This window comes from Salvelinus sp. IW2-2015, linkage group LG7, assembly GCF_002910315.2.
Source record: "Salvelinus sp. IW2-2015 linkage group LG7, ASM291031v2, whole genome shotgun sequence".
In the NCBI taxonomy this organism is placed as follows: Eukaryota; Metazoa; Chordata; class Actinopteri; order Salmoniformes; family Salmonidae; genus Salvelinus; species Salvelinus sp. IW2-2015.
The window spans coordinates 5182824-5208727 of record NC_036847.1 but is presented as its reverse complement, the minus strand read 5'-3'; the positions used below and the strand labels follow the sequence as shown (position 1 = coordinate 5208727).

Here is a 25904-nt window from a genome sequence, read left to right as displayed (position 1 = left end):
TATACAGGGATCGAGGGCAAATGAGAGCTCATCGGCTAGTATAGTATACATCTTGACTCGATATATTTTTTTATAGTGATATATTTTTCCTTCCTTGATGCAGAAAATATATTTTGTTTACCATACATCCATGTAGCTCTCTCGCCCCACACCCTCACACTATTCTACTACCGTACACCCTCCCTCTTCCACTGCACATAGATGTAATGTTGGTATCAGCGTTTTTTCCAATAACCGATGTCTGTGTGCATCCCGCCTCCCTGCGCTCTCAAATAGATGGTGCAAGTCAAAATGTCCAAATCGTCCGCAGACCCACTGCCTGGTGTCGAAACAGGCTCACAGTCTCACAATTTTCAGGTAGGTCTCCTCTTTTAAGATGGCACTCAGCAAAGTAGAGCTTGAAAATGGTTAACGTTTTGCTACTTGTTGTTGAAATGAAAGCGTACAGCCTTGGCAATAGTTTCTACCTACGCCAGTGGAATATCGTTTTGAAACTGCCGATTGATGRAAATAAGCAAAAGGCTATGCCACACGATAGGATTATGTTATCCGTTTAATTCGATCGGTTATCTGGGCTATTCAATTGTCGCTATAAAGAAAGTAGATAAGATGATTGATAGGTCTACAATGTTCATTGCTGAAGTGTGTTCTTCACTCACTCTGATTTCTAACCGCAATTCAGGCCTCTATTCTTCTGATTTTCAATATGTATTGTGCAATGGTGTTTTATTATTTATTTTAATGCATTTCCTGATTAAACTCTGCATACAACGCGTTATACTCCACCAAAAACAGATATCAAGTGTCTTATATTGAACTGTTTTAACGTTTCATCTGTGGCGGGTAAGAAACCGTGAATATCAAGCATTTCTTGAGAGGTGTATGTTCGAGTAGATCGGCTCACCTGTAGCCTACTTATTTCAGCGCTTTTATTAAAACGCAATTGCCAAGGCACTCTACCGTCAGGTTTTGGCATCAACGTAACTGTTGGGTGGGAGCTAAATCCAATCCAAAGATACTTTATTGAGTCGGGGATTCGTATAGATCTACAGTGGGCTGGCTGTACGTATAACAGTCTGTCCATATTCTGTATTGTGAATGCATGTCCATTTTCACCCGCCCCACCCCCCCCCCCCCGAAAAAAACTTATCTACCAATAAAATGCTAAGCTCGCACTCACAGGGCAGTCCAGAACAAGGTGTGCCCAATTCCCTGCATGGTTCATGACTATTTACAGTTCTGCGTCAGCCTTTGTCCCCAATAAATACATTTAATCAATGGTTTGAGAAATATCATCCACTACTAGACACGTATTATTATCCAGACAGTCATTACATATGGGTCGTTCCACGAAATGAGTACCTTTTTGTGTCCCTTTGATATTTTAAGTAGAAATTGTGCTCACTTAATTGTATTTTAAAAACCTCATATTMAATTAAATGCACTTTAATATAGTCCACATGGACATGTTTCAGAAATTCAGATTTTTAATATGAATAAAGACTTGCTGTCCCTCTGTGCATCCTCAGTGACTTGTAGGAAGATTTTAAACCACTTATCCCCAACGTTTATCCAAGTTTTCACCATCGTTGAAAAGCCCCAATTATTTTGTTGCTTTGACAAAGTAATTTCTGAAGATTATAATGTATTTAATGTAATTAGTGATTCATTTTAAGGGAAAAAAAACTGTCTCTTATTTTTAGGTCAAATGTGTTACGTGAACTGAACTCTCGTTTTAATATGCTGAAACTATTCTTAAAAATATATATATATAATTCTGAAGGAACATTGAATATCTAATAGTCAAATGTGGTGGAAAACTGACCGGGTCGAAGCATAACAATTGCAACTTCCTGTTGCACACAACAAGCTTCCCTGTCACAAGGGGAAGAAATTGTCATCCCTGTTACTTCATTTGACACTTAATAGRCACTTAATATAGTCTTTTTTTTAAATCGAACCTCTTAAGATGCACCGAATTGGTGGAACGACCCATATATCCAGCCAGAAGAACAGTTTGTTTTAGACATTGATCTATCACACCATGTAATAGGATTTGAGAAATTGAGCTATTTGAAGATTTGAGAATGCACTCGACTTGTTCTGGTCTCTATCTATAGAAATACATAAGTATTTCTCTCTTTCTTTCCTTTCTCATCCCTCTCTCCTCTGCAACAGCTGCCCAGGAAGTTGCCTAAGAGGAAAAGTCGGTTCAAACGTTCGGATGGCAGCACGTCCTCAGACACCACCTCCAGCTTCATCAAAAGACAGGTAACTTTAGAGTTCTTCACTAGCTCCTGTTGCCATGGTCAGTGTGCAGTGTGACTGGCATAACCAAGGACCTTGTGTCAATTCAACACTGTCATACCACATTCCACAAGCGCTAACGAAACGAAAGGGTGTCGAAATACTACAAGGTTTTTGAAAGTGACCATTGCCTTTGTTTTATTCTCAATCTTCTAGTAACCAATCACTGTGATGTCTTTATTAGGAGGCTTTTTATTTGGTTTAATTCACAGGAGGCTGCTGAGGGGAGGACGGCTCATAATAACGGCTGGAAGGGAGTGAATGGAACGGTATCAAACACATGGAAACCATTCCATTGATTCCGTTCCAGCCATTACGATGAGCCCTCCTCCCCNTTCCGTTCCAGCCATTACGATGAGCCCTCCTCCCCAATTAAGGTGCCACCAACCTCCTGTGGTTTAATTAGTTTTTACTGGTAAAACATTTGAATGTAATTCTTAACATGTCCAATAGAGGGCAGTATTGGATTTGTAGCAGCAGTTTGTTGCATGAAAATCCCAAACCAGCCTCAGTTTTTAATTAATGCTTTCAGGTCAAGCAAGCGCAAGCGGCAGGGGTGCAGATTTGATGTTATTTAAGAGAATCTCAATAGCTGGTGAGAAAAAGGGAGAGAGAAATTAGGTTAAGATAACACTGCCCTTGGATTTAGATTTGTCACCACGCCAAACAGAACCTTTTTGGGTCTCTTTCCCCCTAATAATGTCCTGCAGTGAATTCAGGAAGTGTTTTTTCATTCTGTATGCTTGATGTATGTTTCATAGCCTGGTTCTCCATGCTCTGTATCTGCAGATGAATTGGACTTGGTAAGCGTGTCAGTGCAGTAACCATCCAGGCGGCTGCAGTGTAGCGTCTGGCCCAGTAGAGGGGACCTCTGAGCCCCTGTAGAAGCTCTATGTGGAGAAATCAAAGAGCTTCAATCAGGTTACACTGCATGAGTCCAAGACTGACAACAACGCTGTGAGTCAGAGGCCTCTTCATCTCCATGATTATGGGAGCAGAGGGAATGCCAAAAGCCAGGGGTGGATCCTTACACCCCTCGGCAAATGGAATAATGTGTATGTGTACCAGACAGTTAACAGGGAGAGGCTAATGTGTCCGAGCGCTGGTACACTGGGTGCTTGGTTAAGATTTTGTTCTTCTTAAGGCCTCTGGGTTTTCACACAGGTTTTCAATCCATATGACACCCCTTTATCCTCTCTGGTTTGGGCCTCGTGTTTCTTTCTCTTTTTTTTTACCYTCTTTCTTTGTGCACAGAAGTAAAGACGAATCCACTCAATCAGTCACCGGAATATCTGTCAAAAAAGGCATAACTGAAACATGCACCGAGAACAGTATAAGGAAATAAGTATGAAGAAAGAGTGAGCAGTGTAGCTAGTTGTCAGAAGCGTTGGTGCGAGCCAGGGTAGRAGGGAGGGAGGAGAAATGGCTGAAACAGATGTTATATTTAGGAGGGGACATTAGTTATACCGATTAGTGGCTCAGTGAAAACCTCCGTAATCCTGAGAATATCACAGGGTCTTCAATATGAATTGGACTCTTTTCCAGGTCCAGGGTGGGGCGGTGTGTTTAACCGTCTATATCTCACCAGCTTCGCACCTTACATCTATACAAATACAGTTGTATTGTTCCCGTCTAGTTCATGGAGTTTTGTGTCGTTTTGTCTGTGTGCGTGTGGTGTGTGGTGTGTGTGGTGCTGCGTGTGCGTGTGCGTGTGCGTGTGTGCGTGTGCGTTGCGTGTGGTGGCGTGGCGTGTGCGTGTGCGTGTTGCGTGTGTTGTGTGTGTGTGTGGTGGTTGTGCATATGTCGCTGTATTGGTGGATTGCTCGGTTGTTGTTGCTACTTATAGCACTTGAATTATACCATAATATTACAAATGATTAAGCTTTACCTCAGCGGGGCTACAATCAGGGTACAACAAGTGTGTCTGGGTAGCTTAAAACAATTACTTTGAAAGCAAAAGTTATCACCTCCACACGAATTAGTTATGCGTTTAAAAAGAAGAACTGTACTATGTCAACATTATAGAGTTGAAATGTTATTCCATTTAGAGTTTGCATTCCACATTACACTTTATATACATACAGAAGACTGAATAATTAACAGAACTTGTATAGTGAACACCAGATCTTCATCAGGTTTTTTATAAAATAATCTTTAGTAAGGATGAAATTATGAAAAATATGAATAACATTCACCCATGAGGCAAAGGGGGTGCTTTGGTCATTGACTGCAGGAAAGGGCGACAAAGAAGGAAAATGCCTTAAACAAGACAGGTACTTTGTATTTCTTGTTATATGTTTTCCTTGTAATAGGGATGGATAGGGGTTCCCATAGCGGAGCAGTATGACATTCTGTGCAGACAGTAGAATAATATACTGTTGGTATGTGTTCTACAAGTACAATGTACACTATGTGAAATATACACACCTAATAGTGGTAATATACACTAACAACAGCCATGACATAGCTGTGGTAAAATTTGTTTATAATGCTGTGAAGTTAATGATGAGACATGAAGGTTTTCTCTGACTACAGGACTGAGAAGACGGAGGGATCGAAGCAAGAGAGGAGAGAGAGAGAGAGAGAGAGAGAGAGAGAGAGAGGAGAGAGCGATGAGAGAGAAAGAGAAGGTGGATTGATTTCAAGTGACGTACTTTAGCTCTTAGCAGAAGGTCTGTGTGCGTATGTGATTGGGGTGGGGAGAGAGAGAGAGAGAGAGAGAGAGATGAGGAGAGGGAGAGAGAGAGAAGGAGCAGAGGAGAGAGAAGGAAGAGAGAGGAGGAGAAGAGAGAGAGAGAGAGAGGAGAGAGAGGGAGATAAAAGGAGGAGGAGAGGGTGTCATAGGAGTATATTCCAGTGCATGTCCTCCCTGGTTCGGGGAAGGAGCACAGTCCAGTATGACCGCATACAGCATGTAGCCTAGAGGAAGGACAGGCTGGCTCTATCACCACACTGAGTAAGTACACAGACTCCCTCAGGAGCCATCACCATCTCTTCCTCTCTCTGTCTCTTCCCCTCCTCTCCTCATTGTCTCTCCATGTCCTCTGTTCCTGTCAGCCGTTCTCCTCCTCATCTCCCCTGCTCTTTATATCTTCAATGTTCTTCTCTCTCCCCCTCCTTCACATCTCTCGCCATCCTCTTCTCTCTTTCATTCCCTTCACATCTCTATTTCTCTGTGAAGCCCCCTAGTCGTTCTGTTTCCCTCTCTTCTCTGTTTCTCTCTTTTACTTCTTATTCTTCCTCTTCATTCTTCCCATTAAATCCAAGTACCACATTCATTAAAATGATGCTTCCTATGAGTTGCCTATTTCAGATCAGATCTTCATTGGTAGTGATTGCTGGGGCTGTGGTCTGTGATCTATGAGTGCATGTACGCCTCGTTGACTGTTAATGGAGCAACTTGCCTTTACTTAACCACCTGTTTTACAACTAAAGTAACGTACCCGGTTTGCATTTACACCTTCCGGCGTTGTGCTTGGAATATTGGAGCCAGTCATCATCTGTCATGATGGTGTGTGTGTGTGTGCCTGCATATGTGTGCGTGTGTATGATGTAGGGTTGACCGCATTTAGTCGACTGGTCAATTGTTTGGTCGATAGGCTGTTGGTCGACCGAGATTTCTTTAGTAGAGCAGTAGCAAAAAAAGAAACAAATATAATGGCGTACACCTGTGTGATTGGTGCCTGTCTGAATGGACTGATCCATTGTGGAGGCCGTGGGGATGGAACAGTCCACTCTAAGATGTGCTACTGAAATTGTATATGGCTATATTATGTAGGAACAATGGTGCAACACTAATACAAATAATATTATTTTATAACAGATGCGATTTCTCCCATGTTGGGTAGCGGTCGCTGTCCRYGGTTCTGAAACACATCAGTGCGCTGTTGAATTGGCGTCTTTTCCTAGACCWTGTTGCTATKTGCATAATAGCAAAGTTRAYCAGCATATTGGTGTTGAGAACAATGTGGTAGAGGCAGCAGCGGAGTTAGGAGACGAGAAAACAGCACTTTCCTTAATTGTCTAAGAAAAGTGAGGAGAGGAAACCCAAACTTAATTAGGTCTATAATCAATAACCTAAATGTTAAATGTGCCTGGCTTTACAGTGCATTCAGAAAGTATTCAGACCCCTTGACTTTGTCCACATTTTGTTACGTTACAGCCTTATTCTAAAATGGATTCAATTGTTATTTTCCCTCATCAATCTACACACAATACCCAATAACGACAAAGCAAACGGAAATATCACATTGACATAARTAWTCAGACCCTTTACTCAGTACTTTGTTGAAGCACCTTTGGCAGCGATTACAGCCTTGAGTCTTCTTGGTTAGGACGCTACAAACTTGGCACACCTGTATTTGGGGAGTTTCTCCCATTCCTTTCTGCAGATCCTCTCAAGCTCTGTCAGGTTGGATGGGGAGCGTTACAGCACAGCTATTTTCAGATTTCTCCAGAGATGTTTGATCGGCTTCAAGCCAMTCAAGGACATTCAGAGACTTGTCCCGAAGCCACTCCTGCATTGTCTTGCCTGTGCGCTTAGGGTCGTTGTCCTGTTGGAAGGTGAACCTTCGCCCCAGTCTGAGGTCCTGAGTGCTCTGGAGCAGGTTTTCAAAAAGGAYCTCTCTGTACTTTGCTCCGTTCATCTTTGCCTCGATCCTGACTTGTCTCCCAGTCCATGCCGCTGAAAAGCATCCCCACAGCATGATGCTGCCACCGCCATGCTTCACTGTAGGGATGGTGCCAGGTTTCCTCCAGACGTGACATCTCAAGGATGATCAATGGAAGAAGTTCAATTTCAAGTCTCATAGCAAAGGGTCTGAATACTTATGTAAATAAGGTATTTCTGTTTCTTATTTTTTTTTTTTATACATGAGCAAAAATGTCTAAAAACCTGGTTTCTTTGTCATTACGGGGTATTGTGTGTAGATTGCTGAGGAACATATTTTTGAAATCAATTTTAGAATAGGGCTGTAACTTAACAAATAGTGGAACATTTCAAGGGGTCTGAATACTTTCCGAAAGGCACTGTATATCTCCAGAAATAAGACAGATCCTGCTTCTGCCTGTTTGAGTGGTTGTTTAATAGCCTACTGATTCCGTGAGAACCAAGCCTCATGCAACCACAACATAAACACATTCGGTTGGTTTTGATCTTTGCTATACTGTAATAAATGCTTTACACTTTTTTCCTTTAGAACAGCCTCTCTGGTATTATTTATAATCTATGTAGTGTTATTTACACGGTTCCAAATTGTCATAAAAAGCATAGACTATTTATAAAAAATAAYGACCCTCCTTTTTCTTGATATCATTATTGTTATTATCACTATTATTGTTATGATCATTATTATAATAATAAGTGATGTCATTATCATTAGTAGGCTTAGTATAGCAACCTTGTATAACCRCCATCGAGCTGTAGGCCGAAGAGCACATCCTGTTTAATCTTAATAGCGGAGCTTACTTAGGCCTGTATTTCAAAACGTATAAAGACTACAGTACTGTATCAATCAATCATTCATTTATTAATATCGTCACACAGCATACCCGTCRTTCATGATTTGACATGCATTCAAGCATTTTAGTTTTAAAATAAAATAACAAAGCGACCCTTGAATAATTAGCATAAACAATAGATAAACCATTCCATGTTGGAAATTGCATTCATGAATGAATCAAATCAAGTTTATTTTATATAGCCCTTCGTACATCAGCTAATATCTCAAAGTGCTGTACAGAAACCCAGCCTAAAACCCCAAACAGCAAGCAATGCAGGTGTAGAAGCACGGCGGCTAGGAAAAACTCCCTAAAAAGGCCAAAACCTAGGAAGAAACCTAGAGAGGAACCAGGCTATGAGGGGTGGCCAGTCCTCTTCTGGCTGTGCCGGGTGGAGATTATAACAGAACATGGCCAAGATGTTCAAATGTTCATAAATGACCAGCATGGTCAAATAATAATCAGKAGTAAATGAATGCGACTGGTTTTAGTCTTTGCTGTAATAAAGGCTTTACATTTTATTTTATTTTATGTTACAACAGACTCTCTGGTATTACATTGTTCCAAACGGTCAGAGAAATTATATTGTAATCTAACGGCACCTGTTTGGTACACAATATGCACGCAGCACTTGCTCCTTACCTTCTTTTTCTTGAGCTCCAGTATCTTCCACAACTAGTCAAATTTATTCCACACATCTGACTTCCCCTTTACCACCTGAGCAACCAGTAAACATTTCCCCGTTTTGAGTTTATTTGTCACATTCTCTGAATTCTTCCAGATCAGGTATTCCCAAACTGGGGTAAGCAATGCCGTCAGGGGTACACCAAATAAAAATGTGATTCACATTAAAAAACAGACCATTTATATTTTCCAACGGGGCTATACATTTGGGTGAGTTTTTCTTCTTGCCTGAGTGTCCTCGTTTCACTGCCAAAAATAAAATGAAACCATCTAGTGTTCAGTGAAATAACAACACAACGTCAAATACAGGTAGCCTAACATAAAGTCACATTAACCGTTACTCGCTCACAGGAATTCCACTAACGGTACATATGTAGCCAAACATAGCTGCTGCTCATTCCGTTTGCTCGGAAATKGATAAATGGTTAAAAARAAGTAAGGCCCTTAGAGACACATAACAGCTCTACTGGTAGTACTGCTACTACCAGCAGAACTACACCTGCACCTGTCGACGACAGAAGTTTTTCTGTTTCCACAAGCATATCCAATGCTAGCATCAGAAAATTCTACATTTGTTGTTAGCCCAGCTAGCATGGACACTGACAGTTGTGAATTTGATGCAGCCGAAGAGCTACTGCCCCCTTACCCGGGAAAGCACCGAACAACAGGCAGGGACGTTGGACCATCGAAGAGGCGCAAATATGATGAGAACTACATTGATTTGGGGTTCACTTATTTGGATTTGGAGTGTTAAATGTGCCAAAGTTCACAACTCGATGAAACCTTCACTCTTGCGCAGACATTTAGAAACAAAACATGCCAATTTGAAAAATAAGCCACAGGGGTTTTTGGAGCGAGAAGAAAGATGACATTCGAGTTGTAAGACATGTATAAAAGCAACAGATACCATCAATAAAAAGGGTCTAGAAGCGTCTTATATGGTGAGCTACCGAGTGGCTAGGACAGGCAGGCCCCATGTATAAAAGCAGTGGCTAGGACAGGCAGGCCCCATACTATTGTGGAGGACTTAGTTCTTCCTGCTGCCGCGGATATGGCTGGGACAATGCTGGGGGAAAAGGCAAAAAAATATATACAGACAATGCCTTCATCAAACAACACTGTTTCACGACGCATCAGTGACATGGCAGGAGATTTTTTGAAACAATTTCTGCTTCGCATACAAGCCAGTGAATTCTATGCGTTACAGCTGGATGAGTCAACAGACGTGGCGGGCCTGGCACAGCTCCTGGTATATGTCTGTTATGTTTATGTGGAGTCAAGTAAGGAAGACATCCTCTTCTGCAAACCACTGGAAACCAGGACAACAGGAGAGGATATTTTTTAAGTACTTGACAGCTTTGTGACATCAAAATGGACTTTGTGGTCAAGATGTGTTGGTATCTGTACTGATGGCACAAAAGCCATGACAGGGAGACATAGTGGAGTGGTAACGCGTGTGCATAGTTGCTCCCGACGCCACTTGGTTACACTGCAGCATCCACCGAGAGGCTCTTGCTGCCGAGGGAATGCCTGACAGCTTGAAAGACATTTTGGACACTACAGTGAAAATGGTTAACTTTGTTAAAGCAAGGCCCGTGAACTCTCGTGTATTTTCTGCACTATGCAATGATATGTGCAGCGACCATGTACCGCTTTTACAACATACAGAAGTGCACTGGTTATCAAGGGGCAAAGTATTGACATGTTTTTTTGAGAGACGAGCTTAAAGTTTCACTTGTCTGACCGCTTGCATGATGACGAGTTTCTCACATGACTGGCCTATCTGTGTGATGTTTTTTCTCACCTGAATGATCTGAATCTAGGATTACAGGACTCTCCGCAACTATATTCAACGTGCGAGACAAAATTGAGGCTATGATTAAGAAGTTGGAGCTCTTCTCTGTCTGCATTAACAAGGACAACACACAGGTCTTTTCCATCATGTTATGATTTTTTTGTGTGCAAATCAAGCTTACGGACAATGTCAAATGGGAAATAGCGAAGCACCTGAGTGAGCTGGGTGCGCAAATACGCAAGTACTTTCCCAAAATGGAAGACACAAACAATCGGATTCGTTATCCCTTCCATGTCCTGCCTCCAGTCCACTTACCGATATCTGAACAAGAGAGCCTCATCGAAATTGCAACAAAAACTCACACTCATTCTTATGTTTAATAAATGTATCGTATAGTGTGTGTGTGGCAGGCTTACAATGATGACAAAAAAACTAAATTTGAGAGTGTGCTGACCCTGGTGCTAGAGGGGTACGCAGCTAGAGTTGAATGTTTGAAGGGGTACGGGACTATAAAAAGTTTGGGAACCACTGTTCCAGATGAATGAATATGAAAGAGGGTGTGTGTGTGTGTGTGTGTGTGTGTGTGTGTGTGTGTGTGTGTGTGTGGTGTGTGTGTGTGTGTGTGTGTGTGTGTGTGTGTGTGTGTGTGTTGTTGTGTGTTTGTGTGTGTGGAGACACTCTTTTAGAGCTGATCTCTACACTTTAATAATGACTGGGCATCATGGCAGCCCAGGAGACTCTCTCAGAGCTGATCTCTACACTTTAATAATAACTGGGCATGGCAACCCAGGCGACTCTCTCAGCACGCTAACGTCATTAAGAAGCACTTAGACCCAGCTCTTTCCCACTCCAGCCATGTACGGCTAGTAAACATGGCTGTGTGTGTGTCTGTGTTTGAGTGCATGTGTGTGTGCGTTCGTGTTTCGGTTAAGTACAGTATTTTCACATTGAATACAGCGCTGCTACAGAGCGCAGGAATACAGTTTCACGTCTGTGTCAGCATCCAGTGCTGCTTTCTTAATCAGTCAGGTGTGGACAGCTTCTGTCTGTCTGTCTGTCTGTCTGTCTGTCTGTCTGTCTGTCTGTCTGTCTGTCTGTCTGTCTGTCTGCTCTGTCTGTCTGTCTGTCTGTCTGTCTGTCTGTCTGTCTGTCTGTCTGTCTGTCTGTCTGTCTGTCTGTCTGTCTGTCTGTCTGTCTGTATGTCTGTCTCACAATCTCCTCCTCCTCCCACCATCACTCTGTCCTCCCCTCCTTCACACAATTTTATTGTCTAATCTAAATCCTGAGATCACCTATGCGTATCTCATTATATAAACCCTTTCTCCCTCCCTCCCTCCCTCCCTCCCTCCCTCCCCTCCCTCCCTCCCTCCCTCCCTCCCTCCCTCCCCTCCCCTCCCTCCCTCCCTCCCTCCCTCCCCTCCCTCCCTCCCTCCCTCCCTCCCTCCCCCCTCCCTCCCTCCTCCCTCCCTCCATCAAGCTCTTTCTGCACATCTCCTTTAGGCTTATCTTTGAATGTGTCTCTCTCTTTTCCCCTTTTCATTGTAACACTGTGTCTTTCTCCTTTAATATATGCCTCTAACTCTACCCCCCCCCCCACCCCCCACCCCTCTCTCTCTCTCCTCTCTCTCTCTCTCCAAGGCACAGACCACTTGGTTGCAGTGTTGGCTTGAAGAATGTTTGTGCTGAAAATCTGATTCAGTTATACCTTAGAAACCTAGTGATAGAGCATTCTGTGTGTGCTTATACATTCAAGGCTCCCCCTGTCGTCGTATTCAAATGACTGTATTGTGCTGTCTCAACATATGTATATATAGTATGATGCAGTAGGAACATTCAAGATGGCGTCATACTGTTGTTACGAGTGCTGAGGCTGGTCAGATGAAAAGAGGTGTAGGTTAATAGAAGTGTACATCAGCACAGGGAGGTTCATAAAGCCCGGAGTGTTTTCTTCTCCTCCCCTCAGCCCCCCCCCCCCCCCCCTCTCTATCTCTCTATCTCTCTATCCACCCCTTTCTCTCTCTGCTCAACTCTGTTCCCTGTCCGCCCGGCTTTGTTCGCTGTAGTGTTGACAGAATCAGGCTGAGTTTCTTCAGAGGGAGCCAAATATTAGGGGAGCAGAGATATACTGTACTCCGCCCAGACTGCACCAAGCACAACACTTCTGTCCTCTCCGCTCTGTTGAGAAGTACAAATATTATCTTTTTTTCTCTCCCTTTTCTTGTATTTGGCAAAGGATTTCATTTTGCCCATGTATCCCCTATCGTGGTTGATAGTTTTAATAACTCTTACAGCCTTGTGGTTTCCCGCATTAATCCGGTGAATCGTTTGACATCATTTGATAAATAGCCTACTAGACAGCACCTGTGCAGGACCATTAGCTACTCTGACCGAATAATGCGTTCTTAATGCCAGCAAGGCGTTTGTTTATCGACGCTATGAAGTCATTGTCTTCATCCACTTCTCTCACAATGCCATTGTGTTCCGCAGACTGGATTCCGGGGCGTGTCCTCGTATTAGGCCACTCAATTATTAACGAGATGTATAGACGGTATTTTTACTAACAAGCAGAAGTCCATAGAGGATATGCAGGGAGGATAAGGGATGTGCGTGTGCTGCACTGCATTGTTGGGGATGAGGGGGCAAGAGAGAGGAGGCCACCATATCCTTTGTGCTATATTTGGTGTACCAAGCAGAGAGCTAGTGTGGGGGAGAGGAAGCAGGAGACAAAGTGGATGATGATGAAGAGAGTAATCTCAAAGAAAGAGAAAATATGATGTGTTTAGAGTGGTGGTATATTGCCTCCAGTATGACACAACAGAAGAATAGGTTTCAGTGTGCAGGCTATTTCCTGTGTGATCTGTGACTGTCACCACACCACTCTTAATATAACAGCAGGAAAGTGATGTAGCAGGTTGTGTGTGTGTGTGTGTGTGTGTGTGTGTGTGTGTGTTGTGTGTGTGTGTGTGTGTGTGTTGTGTGTGTGTGTTGTGTGTGTGTGTGTGTGTGTGTGTGTGTGCGTTGCGTGTGCTGTGCGTGAGTGAATCTGGAGTGCAGGCGTGTGCATACCTGTGTGTGTGAAAGAGAGAGGCTGCCTCTGTTACTGTTCTTCAGGCTCTTACCTCACCTCAGACCCCTGTCCTGAAATCAACCACCACCACCTCTATATTTGTCTCACAACCAATACAAGTAAATGTAAAAATATGTTGTATTGTCACATACACCAGACAGGTGCAGGGAGATGTGTTTTAAGTACCCTCTCCCTCTCCAGGGGTCGGCTGATTCGTACACCAGTAGGCCGTCGGATTCCGACCTGTCAGCAGAGGAGGACCGCGAGGCGTATCGGCGTGAAGCCGAGCGCAGGCCCAGCTCCAGCTCGACAGAGCTAAGGTGTGTTTGTTATGAAAACACACACCACACACACCACACACACACCACACCCACACACACACACACACACACACCACACACACACACACACACACAACACACACACACACACACACACACACACACCACACACACCACACACACACAAGATGAACGCACGCACGGACGCACAACACACACTATTGGTAACACTAACTGAAATGTTGTTTGTTTTCTGCCCCTGCAGTCTAAACCTGTAGCGTTTGCGGTGAAGACCAACGTGGCTTTCTGTGGGGCTCTGGATGAGGACTGTCCCGTTCAAGGAGCTGCAATCAACTTCGAAGCCAAAGACTTCCTGCACATTAAGGAGGTGAGGAACTGTGGAGCGAGGACAATACTCACTCTTCTCACCCCTCTCCCCTCTGTTCCCCATGGAAACAACAGCAGCTGTGGAAAGCATCCACACGGTCGTACCACGTAATTATGTTCATTGTGTTAGCTATTATCCGATTTGTATCGTGCTGTGTTAGGTGATATTGAGACATATTGTTCATTGTATTTCCAGAAGTAGCTACAATAATGACCTGGATCAAGCAGTGCCCATGGTGTAATGTTGAGTTGTGTTGTTGTAACAGAAGTACAACAATGATTGGTGGATTGGTCGTCTGGTGAAGGAGGGGGCGGACATTACCTTCATCCCCAGCCCTTTACGCCTGGAGGCTATGAGACTCAAACACGAGCAAAGGTGAACCAACATGTCCTGATGTTTGTAAGAATTTGGGACATGAAGGGAATATCCGGGCCTAATTTCATATTGTAACGTATCCTCGAACTAACATTGAACTGGGCTTCTTTATAATTAACCCTTAACACAATAACCATAACCATAACAGTAACCTCAAACCCCAACTATGAACAGTGCTGTAACCCGTCACCTTTGTTCTGAAATGTCTGTTGTGCAGGAAAAGAGGGGGGAACTCTTCCTCCAGTCTGGGTGACATGGTGTCTGGGAGCTGGAGGACAACGCCGCCATCTGGTGGTGAGTATATGCATTACACCCTCCGACCTTTTTCTCAGGAATCGAATACTGTCTTATAAATTCAACCTTGATTTTTCTTCTCACTCACTGATATAATATCTTATGTCACTGATTGTACTGTTCTCGTTTTCAAAAGACAAACCGAAGCAAAAGCAGGTACGTTTTTATGTCGTCTTCTCTATTAAAAAAACATKAACCTGTTTTAAAAGGTGAAACCGACAGGAACTTTGATTGACACGCTCGCTGTCTTTCTCTTGGTCTCTTTCTCTCTTGGTTCACACAGGAACACATTCCTCCATATGACGTGGTCCCGTCTATGCGGCCGGTGGTCTTAGTGGGGCCGTCACTGAAGGGGTATGAGGTAAGTGTCTCTCGCTCTTTCTCCGTTCTAGTAAGGCCAAGAACAATGTTTCTACTAGGGGAAGGCAACCTTTGGTCAACCTTTGGTCCTTCTACTTTGGAGGAACCAGTCAAGAACCGCCTCTTGTCTGCTCCATCTAGTGATAGTGATTCACATTTCTCTCTCGGCTCCACAGCTGAATATTAACATCCCATTCAGACAGTGGAATGAACACCAAGCATGGCTAATTCAATGATCTATTTTTAGATGCTTCTTTCATCTGGGGTTCAGTTTCAATGAATTTCAAAGTACACTGAGTGTACAAAACATTAGTACACCTGCTCTTTCCATGACATGGCCAGGTGCATCCAGGGGAAAGATATGATCCCTTATTGATGTCACCTGTTAAATCCACTTCCATCAGTGTAGATGAAGGGGAGGAGACGGGTTAAAGGAGGATTTTTTTTAACCCTTGAGACAATTGAGACATGGATTGTGTATGTGTGCCATTCAGAGGGTGAATGGGCAAGACAAAAGACTGAAGTGCCTTTGAACGGGGTATTGTAGTAGGTGCCGGGCGCACCGGTTTGAGTCATGAACTACGCTGCAGGGTTCTTCACGCTCAACAGTTTCCCGTGTGTATCAAGAATGGTCCACCAYCCAAAGGACATCCAGCCAACGGCAGGCCAGTGGTKGAAAACGGGTCATTGATAAAAGACGACAAAGGAGGCTGACACGAATTRCGCAGAGCAACAGACGGGCTACAGTTAGGCAACTGACAGTCCAGTACAACATTGGTGCCCAAAGATCCATAAAAGAATGCACAACTCATTGTACCCAGACACGAATRGGCTTTGGCAGCCGACGACCTTACAGAGTTCCCACTTCTTTGAGCAAAAAAACAAGAAACTGCGGTTGTAGTGGGCTAAAGAACAAAAACACTGGACACTGTAGAATTGGAAAAACATTGCCTGGTCTGATGAATCCCCGGTTCCTGCTGTTTCACGCTGGTGGGAGGACTAGGGTATGGAGAAAACCACGAGTACATGCATCCATCATGTCGTGTGTCAACATTGGTGGTGGTGGTGTGATGGCGTGGGGTGTGTTTTCATGGCACATATTGGGCACCTTGATAAAAGTGGAGCAACGTTTGAAAGCCACAGGATATCTGAACATCATCGCCAATCAGGTGCATCCCTTCATGGCAGCAGTGTATCCATCTGCTAATAGATTTTTTTCAGCAGGATAATGCTCCATGCCACAAGGCTAGGATTGTCCAGGAATGGTTCCATGAACATGACAGTGAATTCAGCTTACTGCAGTGGCCTGCCCAGTCACCAGATCTCAATCTAATTGAGCATCTGTGGGATGAGATGGAATGAGCTATTCGGAGTAGAGATCCACTACCAACAAACTCGACACAACTGTGGAAACATTGGAGTCAACATGGGCCAGCATCCCTGTGGAACGCTTTAGACACCATGCCCCGACGAATTGAGGCTGTTCTGAAGGCAAACGAGGGGTTGGGTGCAACTCAATATTAGGAAGGTGCTCTTAATGTTTTGTACACTCAGTGTATGCTTCTTTAGGCAATAGGATTTCTCACACACTTGTTTATTGTCTTGCCAAGTGTGCATTTTGATGCTGGGGGCTTAGAAGTATGGTGGTACAGTTTTACGTTTCTTTCACTGATGCTGAGATAGTTTGATTGACAATGATATGTATCCAAGATCTCTTTGTCTTTCTCTACCCTCTCTCAGGTGACAGATATGATGCAGAAAGCTCTGTTTGACTTCCTGAAACACAGGTTCGACGGACGGTTAGTACTGTATATACAGGCATCCTGATTGATTGTCAGCTGCACATTAAAGTAGCTAGTTGTTTATTTACATTTTCGTCATTCAGCAGACGCTCTTATCCGGAGCGACTTACAGGAGCAATTAGGGTTAAGTGCCTTGCTCAAGGGCACAGACAGATTGTTCACCTTATCGGATTGGAATTTGAACCGACGACCTTTCGGTTACTGGCCCAACGCTCTTAACCGCTAGGCTACCTCTCTCTTTTATGTACATCTATGACACAGGTGTTCTTTTGATTGCTCGCCCTCTGTTTGATCTCTTTCTGAACCTCCATTGCATTCATCACTGTGATCTTTTGTCTGTAGTGTGTATTAGCAGTGTATTTGTAGTGAGTGTTATTTATTGTGTGTTTATCCTGTTTTGTTTCTGACACCTGCAGAATCTCCATCACACGCGTTACGGCAGACCTTTCTCTTGCCAAGAGATCTGTGCTCAACAAGAGGCCCATCATGGAGAGATCCAATGCTCGCTCTAGCCTGGGTGAGTACACACACACACACACACACACACACACACACGAGTGGAGTCTGCTGAGGGGAGGACGGCTCATAATAATGGCTGGACTGGAGTGAATGGAACGGCATCAAACCATGTGTTTGATATATTTGATACCATTCCACTCATTCCGCTCCAGCCATTACCATGGGCCCGTCCTACCCAAATAAGGTGCCACCAACCTCCTGTGACACACACATGCACGCACACACACACACACATTCCCTTTAACATACACATTTGTTCATGTAAACACTATTAGGTGTGTAAGCGTCCAAAGTTCATGGATTGATCTCTAGGTCAGGTACTGTAATGTTATGTATCTCTCTCCCCTACAGCCGAGGTCCAGAGTGAGATAGAGAGGATATTTGAGCTGGCCAAAACCCTCCAGCTGGTGGTTCTGGATGCAGACACCATCAACCACCCAGCCCAGCTAGCCAAGACTTCCCTGGCCCCTATCATCGTCTACGTCAAAGTGTCCTCGCCAAAGGTACATAGCTAGACAACCTCACTTCGTACATGTCCTGCAGATGTAGTGTGAGTGGACTTATATGAAGATGTCTTTTCATCGTTTGAATTTCTCTTCTTTATGAAGCCTTTATAAAGCCTTCTTTATAAAGCTACCCTCTCTCCCTGTCTCTTTCCTTCTCTCTTTCCCTCGCTCACTCTCTTGCTCACTCCCCCCCCCCTTTTTCTCTCTCTCCTCCCCTTTTTCTGTCTCCCCTCCCCTTTTTCTGTCTCTCCTCCCCTTGTTATCTCTCTCCTCCCCTTTTTCTGTCTCTCCTCTCCTTTTTCTCTCTCTCCTCCCCTTGTTATCTCTCTCCTCCCCTTGTTATCTCTCTCCTCCCCTTTTTCTGTCTCTCCTCTCCTTTTTCTCTCTCTCCTCCCCTTGTTATCTCTCTCCTCCCCTTGTTATCTCTCTCCTCCCCTTTTTCTGTCTCTCCTCTCCTTTTTCTCTCTCCCCTCCCCTTTTTCTCTCTCTCCTCCCCTTGTTATCTCTCGCCCCCCCTTTTTCTCTCTCTCCCCCCCCCTTTTTCTCTCTCTCTCCTCCCCCTTTTCTGTCTCTCCTCCCCTCTCTCTCTCAGGTGCTCCAGAGGCTGATCAAGTCCCGGGGGAAGTCTCAGAGCAAACACCTGAACGTGCAGATGATGGCCGGGGACAAACTGTCTCAATGCCCCCCTGTACGTGGACACCCCATCATACAGTACTATTCACAGCTACTATTACAATTCCACCAACTGTCTGAAATTAATCTCCCTCCTACTGTTCCTTCATAGGAGATGTTTGATGTCATTTTGGATGAGAACCAATTGGAGGATGCGTGTGAGCACTTGGCTGAATACCTAGAGATCTACTGGCGCGCCACTCATCTTCCCGACACCACCCCCATCAACCCGCTATTAGAGCAGAACCTCATGACCCCGCCCTCAGCCAACTCTAGCCTACAGGTGAGATGCTGCTATGTGGATGGAGGAGGGAAGGTGCAGGGGAACAGAGACAATTGGAGATGGGCGAATGGAAAGAGGACAGATAATGGGATAGTGAGGTTTTTGTAGGGCAGTGTTTCTTCATCCTGGTCCTGGGGAGCCAAAGGGGCGCACATTTTGTTTTTTGCCTTACACACCTGATTCAAATCGTCAAAGATGATGAGTTGATCATTCGAATCAGCTGTGTAGTGTTAGGGCAAAAACAAAATGTGCTCCCCTTTGAGTCCACAGGACCAGGATGATGGGACACTGCTTTAGTGGGAGGGATAGGGGAGGGGGGGGGGGGTGTTTATGTGGTTGTTGTGTGTTGCATCTGTCCTTACAGTACTATACCAGATTCCCTCTATCCCCTTTCTCATGTCTGTCTGTTTGTCCGTCTTCTCACTCATCCCTGCTTAACGTTTTTGCAGTTTTCTGAAACACAGGAATTAATTGAATGATCGCTTACCACACGGGGTGAGTAGGAGGGTTTATGTATGTACATTACTTCTCCACCCGATAACCCCTACCACCCCTTAACCCCCCACCACCACCCCACCCCTCTACACCAACCACACTTGGTGGAATAAGATCAACCGATGTGTCTTATTTCCCTCTCACACAATAACCCCCCCCCCCACACACACACACACAAGCCACTGATACCTACAGATTGTAGACCTCTTCCCATCTCTTATCCACCTGCCACCTCACAGTCCCTGCATATTTGATTGACACTGTGCTACAAACTTCAAAGATTATATGATGAAATCCAGAAAGTAGCAGCAGGTTCAGGGCTTGATATACAAAAAGTCATGTAACAGGCTATATGAATGTAATGAAGTCTGCTAAATGGCATACACAGGTAACTGCCAAGGTAAAAGGAAACACCAACATAGACTGTCTTAATGGGGGCGTTGGGCCACCACGAGCCAGAACAGCTTCAATGTACCTTGACATAGATTCTACAAGTGTCTGGACCTCTATTGGAGGGATGCGACACCATTCATCCATGAGAAAGACCATAATTTGGTGTTTTGTGGTGTAAAATGCTTTCTCATTTGCCACTCCAGAATCTCCCATAAGTGTTCAATTGGGTTGAGATCTGGTGACTGAGACACACAGACGTACGCTCCCTTTAAGACCCCGTTAAAACCCCTTTAAGACCCCTCTTTCAAAGTCACCGAGATCTAGTCTAGCCATGGAAGCCAAAATAATGGGCAACTGGGCATTTTTATACATGACGGGAGGTTAATTGCTTAATTAACTCTTTTGAAGCACTTGCTTCATTGAAGCACTTGCTTTCAATATACTTTGTATCCCTCATTTACTCATGTGTTTCCATTATTTTGGCAGTTACCTGTACGCTATAATGCACAGTGGATGTATTATAAATCTGCAGTAAACAAATGGAGCCGTACCATGACCATACTCATGCTTTGTGAATGGCACACTCTCTCACGCTGGCACAGAATGCTACCCTGAATGAAACCTTTGGTGCGCATAAAATTATTGAAATGATTGTCAAATTGAAGCACGACGAAACAATGCATAAACAATGTAATGGTTGAGATTGCTCCGGTGGAAAGGGTAGTGTTAAGAAGTGATCTCAATGTGATTGGTTCAGAACATTAAAAAAAAAAGCAAACCATGCCAATTTAAGTTAACAGTGTTCTTAACACTGTAATGGCATGTTATCCATTTAACTGTTCCACTGTCATTGGTGGTATATCCTGTAGAGGAGTGTCAATTTTAGGAGATTCGGAGCTCAAGAATTTCACTGTACCCTGTAATTACATCTGCAACCCTGTACATGTGACTATTAAACTCTCTAATCTAATCAGTTAGTCTTACTGTGCCATCAGAAAGTATTCAGACCCYTTGACTTTTTTCACATTTTGTCACGTTACAGCCTTTTATTCTGAAATGGATCAAATTAATCATCAATCTACACACAATACCCCATAATGACAAAACGAAAACAGGTTTTTAGAAAAAACAGAAATACCTTATTTACATAAGTATTCAGACCCTTTGCTATGAGACTCGAAATTGAGCTCAGGTGCATCCTGTTTCCATTGATCATCCTTGAGATGTTTCTACAACTTGATTGGAGTCCACCGGTGGTAAATTCAATTGATAGGACAGGAACACACCTGTCTCTATAAAGTCCCACAGTTGACAGTGCATGTCAGAGCAAAAACCAAGCCATGGGGTCAAAGGAATTGTCAGTAGAGCTCTGAGACAAGATTGTGTCAAGGCACAGATATGGGGACGGGTACCAAAACATTTCTGCAGCATTGAAGGCCCACAAGAACACAGTGCCCTCCATTGTTCTTAAATAGAAGAAGTTTAAAACCACCAAGACTCTTCCTAGAGCTGGCCGCCCAGCCAAACTGAGCAAATAGGGGAGAAGGGCCTTGGTCAGTGAGGTAACCAAGAACCGATGGTCACTCTGACAGCCCGCTTTGAGTTTTCCAAAAGCCATCTAAAGGACAGACCATAAGAAACAAGACTCTCCGGTCTGATGAAACCAAGATKGAACTCTTTGGCCTGAATGCCATATATCACATCTGGAGGAAACCTGGCACCATCCCTACGGTGAAGCATGGTGGTGGCAGCATCATGCAATGGGGATGTTTTTCATTGGCAGGGACTGGGAGACTAGCCAGGATCGAGGGAAAGATGAATGGAGCAAAGTTGTTTTATTTCACCTTTATTTAACCAGGTAGGCCAGTTGAGAACAAGTTCTCATTTACAACTGCGACCTGGCCAAGATAGAGCAAAGCAGTGCGACACAAACAACACAGAGTTACATATGGGATAAACAAACGTATAGTCATTAACACAATAGAAAAATCTACATACAGTATGTGCAAATGTAGTAAGATTGGGGAGGTAAGGCAATAAATAGGCCATAGTGGCGAAATAATTACAATTTAGCAATTAAACACTTGAGTGATAGATGCGCAGAAGATGAATGTGCAAGTAGAGATACTGGAGTGCAAAGGAGCAACAACAAAAAAAAAAAACATGGGGATGAGGTAGTTGGGTGGGCTATTTACAGATGGGCTATGTACAGGTGCAATGATCGGTAAGCTGCTCTGACAGATGCATAAAGTTAGTGAGGGAGATATGTCTCCAGCTTCAGTGATTTTTGCAATTTGTTCCAGTCATTGGCAGCAGAGAACTGGAAGGAAAGGGAGACAAAGGAGAAGTTAGCTTTGGGGGTGACCAGTGAAATATACCTGCTGGAGCGTGTGCTACGGGTGGGTGCTGCTATGGTGACCAGTGAGCTGATATAAGGTGGGGCTTTACCTAGCAAAGACTTATAGATGACCTGGAGCCAGAGGGTTTGGCGACAAATATGAAGCGAGGGCCAGCCAACGAGAGTGTACAGGTCGCAGTGGTGGGTAGTATATGGGGCTTTGGTGACAAAACGGATGGCACTGTGAGACTACACCCAGTTTGCTGAGTAGAGTGTTAGAGGCTATTTTGTAAATGATCGGTAGGATGGTCAGTTTTACAAGGGTATGTTTGGCAGTGAAGGATGAAATAGGAAGCCGATTCTAGATTTAATTTTGGATTGGAGATGCTTAACGTGAGCCTGGAAGGAGAGTTTACAGTCTAGTCAGACACCTAGGTATTTGTAGTTGTCCACATATTCTAAGTCACAACTGTCCAGAGTAGTGATGCTAGACGGGCGGGTGGGTGAGGGCAGCGATCGGTTGAAGAGCATGCATTTAGTTTTGCTTGCATTTAAGAGCAGTTGGAGGCCACGGAAGGAGTGTTGTATGGCATTGAAGCTCGTCTGGAGGTTTGTTTACACAGTGTCCGAAGATGGGCCAAAAGTATACACAATGGTATGGGCCAAAAGTATACACAATGGTGTCGTCTGCGTAGAGGTGGAATCAGAGAATCACCAGCAGCAAGAGTGACATCATTGATGTATACAGAGAAAAGAGTCGGCCCTGAGAATTTAACCCTGTGGCACCCCCATAGAGACTGCCAGAGGTCGGGACAACATGCCCTCCGATTTGACACACTGAACTCTATCTGCGAAGTAGTTGGTGAACCAGGTGAGGCAGTCATTTGAGAAACCAAGGCTATTGAGTCTGCCGATAAGAATGCTGTGATTGACAGAGTCGAAAGCCTTGGCCAGGTTGATGAATACGGCTGCACAGTATTGTCTTATATCGATGGCAGTTATGATAACGTTTAGGACCTTGAGCGTGGCTGAGGTGCACCCATGACCCGCTCGGAAACCAGATTGCATAGTGGAGAAGGTACCGTGGGATTCAAAATGTTCGGTGATCTGTTTGTTAACTTGGCTTTCGAGGACTTTAGAAGGCAGGGCGGGATGGATATAGGTCTGTAACAGTTTGGGTCTAGAGTGTCACCCTCTTTGAAGAGGGGGATGACCGTGGCAGCTTTCCAATCTTTAGGGATCTCAGACGATACGAAAGAGAGGTTGAACAGATTAGTAATAGGGGYTGCAACAATTGCGGTGGATAATTTCAGAAAGATAGGGTCCAGATTGTCTAGCCCAGCTGATTTGTAGGGGTCCAGATTTTGCAACTCTTTCAGAACATCAGCTATCTGGATTTGGTTGAAGGAGAAATGGGGGAGGCTTGGGCAAGTTGCTGTGGGGGGTGCAGAGCTGTTGACCGGGGTAGGGGTAGCCAGGTGGAAAGCATGGCCAGCCGTAGAAAAATGCTTATTGAAATTCTCAATTATTGTAGAGTTATCAGTGGTGACTGTGTTTCCTAGCGACAGTGCAGTGGGCAGCTGGGAGGAGGTGCTCTTATTCTCCATGTACTTTACAGTGTCCTATAACYTTTTGGAGTTTGTGCTACAGGATGCACATTTCTGTTTGAAAAAGCTAGCCTTTGCTTTCCTAACTGCCTGTTTATATTGGTTTCTAACTTCCCTGAAAAGTTGAAGATCGCGGGGGCTATTCGATGCTAATGCAGTACGCCACAGGATGTTTTTGGCTGGTCAAGRGCAGTCAGGTCTGGAGTGAACCAAGGGCTATATCTGTTCTTAGTTCTAAAAAAATTGAATGGGGCATGCTTATTTAAGATGGTGAGGAAAGCATTTTTAAAGAATAACCAGGCATCCTCTACTGACGGAATGAGGTCAATATCCTTCCAGGATACCCGGGCCAGGTCGATTAGAAATGCCTGCTCACTGAAGTGTTTTAGGGAGCGTTTGACAGTGATGAGTGGTGGTCGTTTGACCGCGGACCCATTACGGTCGCAGGCAATGAGGCAATGATCGCTGAGATCCTGGTTGAAGACAGCAGAGGTTTATTTAGAGTGCAGGTTGGTCAGGAAGATATCTATGAGGGTGCCCGTGTTTACAGATTTGGGGTTGTACCTGGTGGGTCCCATGATAATTTGTGTGAGATTGAGGGCATCTAGCCTAGATTGTAGGACAGCCGGGGTGTTAAGCATATCCCAGTTTAGGTCACCTAACAGTTCAAACTCTGAAAAAAAAGTACAGAGAGATCCTTGATGAAAACCTGTTCCAGAGTGCTCAGGAACCTCAGACTGGGGCGAAGGTTCACCTTCCAACAGGACAACGACCCTAAGCACACAGCCAAGACAACACAGGAGTGGCTTCAGGACAAGTCTCTGAATGTCCTTGAGTGGCCCAGCCAGAGCCCGGACTTGAACCCGATCGAACATCTCTGGAGAGACCTGAAAATAGCTGTGTAGTGACACTCCCCATCCAACCTGACAGAGCTTGACAGAATCTGCAGAGAAGAATGGGAGAAACTCCTCAAATACAGGTGTGCCAAGCTTGTAGCGTCATACCTAAGAAGACACGAGGCTGTGATCGCTGCCAAAGGTGCTTCAACAGAGTACTGAGGAAAGGGTCTGAATACTTATGTAAAATTGATATTTCAGTTTTATTTTTATTAAATGTGCAAAAATGTGATTAATGAGGGGGGGAAACTATTTAATCCATTTTAGAATAAGGCTGTAATGGAACAAAATGTGTAAAAAGTCAAGGGGTCTGAATACTTTCCGAACGCACTGAATGTGTGATGTGTGCCCACGTGTGGTAGCTTTAACCATTTGTCTTTAGTGTGATGAGGATAGTAAAAAGAGCAGGTTACTTTAGGAATCTGTCTCAGATACTGTAATGGAGATCTTTTTTATTATCTCCATCCCCCTCCCCATCCCCCTCTCCAACACCAAACCCCAGACCCAGAATAAGAACCAGCCCCCAGCGCAGCACAGCAGTGTGGGGGTGGAAGGTGAGGAGGTGGAGGCCCACTCCCCTCTGGAGCAGGACAGCCTGATGCCGTCTGAAGAAGGCTGCGACTCCCTGTCCCGCGGCCTCCTTGGGGGCCCACACCTCCGGGGGGACGAGGAGGACGAGGAGCTGGTGGAGGAATTAGAAGAGGAACTAGATGAGGAGGATGAGTTTGAGTCCCCTTGCCACGCCCAAACTTACAGGGACAGGTACCCCCCTCACCGTGGTCACCGCGGGGGCGTCCACAGCACCAACGGGCATGAATCACAGGACAGGCTGCTCCAGCGCGATGCCCAGCAGGGGCACAACCAGCGCAACAACTGCCAACGCAGCCGCCCCTGGCCCCGAGACAACTACTGACATTTCTAACGTACCCTTGAACCGAGACCAACTACTGACATCTTCTAGCGTACCCCTGGCCCCAAGACAACTACTGACATCTCTAATGGTACCCCTGGCCCCGAGACAACTACTGACATCTCTAATGTACCCCTGGCCCGAGACAACTACTGACATTTCTAATGTACCCCTGGCCCCAAGACAACTACTGACATCTCTAACGTACCCCTGGCCCGAGACAACTACTGACATCTCTAGCGTACCCCTGGCCCCAAGACAACTACTGACATCTCTAACGTACCCCTGGCCCCAAGACAACTACTGACATCTCTAGCGTACCCCTGGCCCCAAGACAACTACTGACATCTCTAACGTACCCTGCCCCGAGACAACTACTGACATCTCTAACGTACCCCTGGCCCCGAGACAACTACTGACATTTCTAGCGTAC

At 44.7% G+C, this 25904-nt stretch overlaps 1 protein-coding gene across 1 annotated transcript; it reads left to right on the top strand.

The window, feature by feature from the left end:
- Nucleotides 1-25904, top strand: cacnb3a (calcium channel, voltage-dependent, beta 3a). Its single transcript, XM_024147185.2, is given in 15 exon segments — nt 1-357; nt 2179-2271; nt 13554-13638; nt 13641-13672; nt 13899-14021; nt 14287-14396; nt 14614-14690; nt 14827-14846; nt 14974-15051; nt 16791-16849; nt 17269-17369; nt 17723-17874; nt 18470-18565; nt 18662-18832; nt 25064-25904. Coding segments are annotated over 15 exon segments (1689 nt in total). The 5' UTR covers nt 1-276; the 3' UTR covers nt 25475-25904.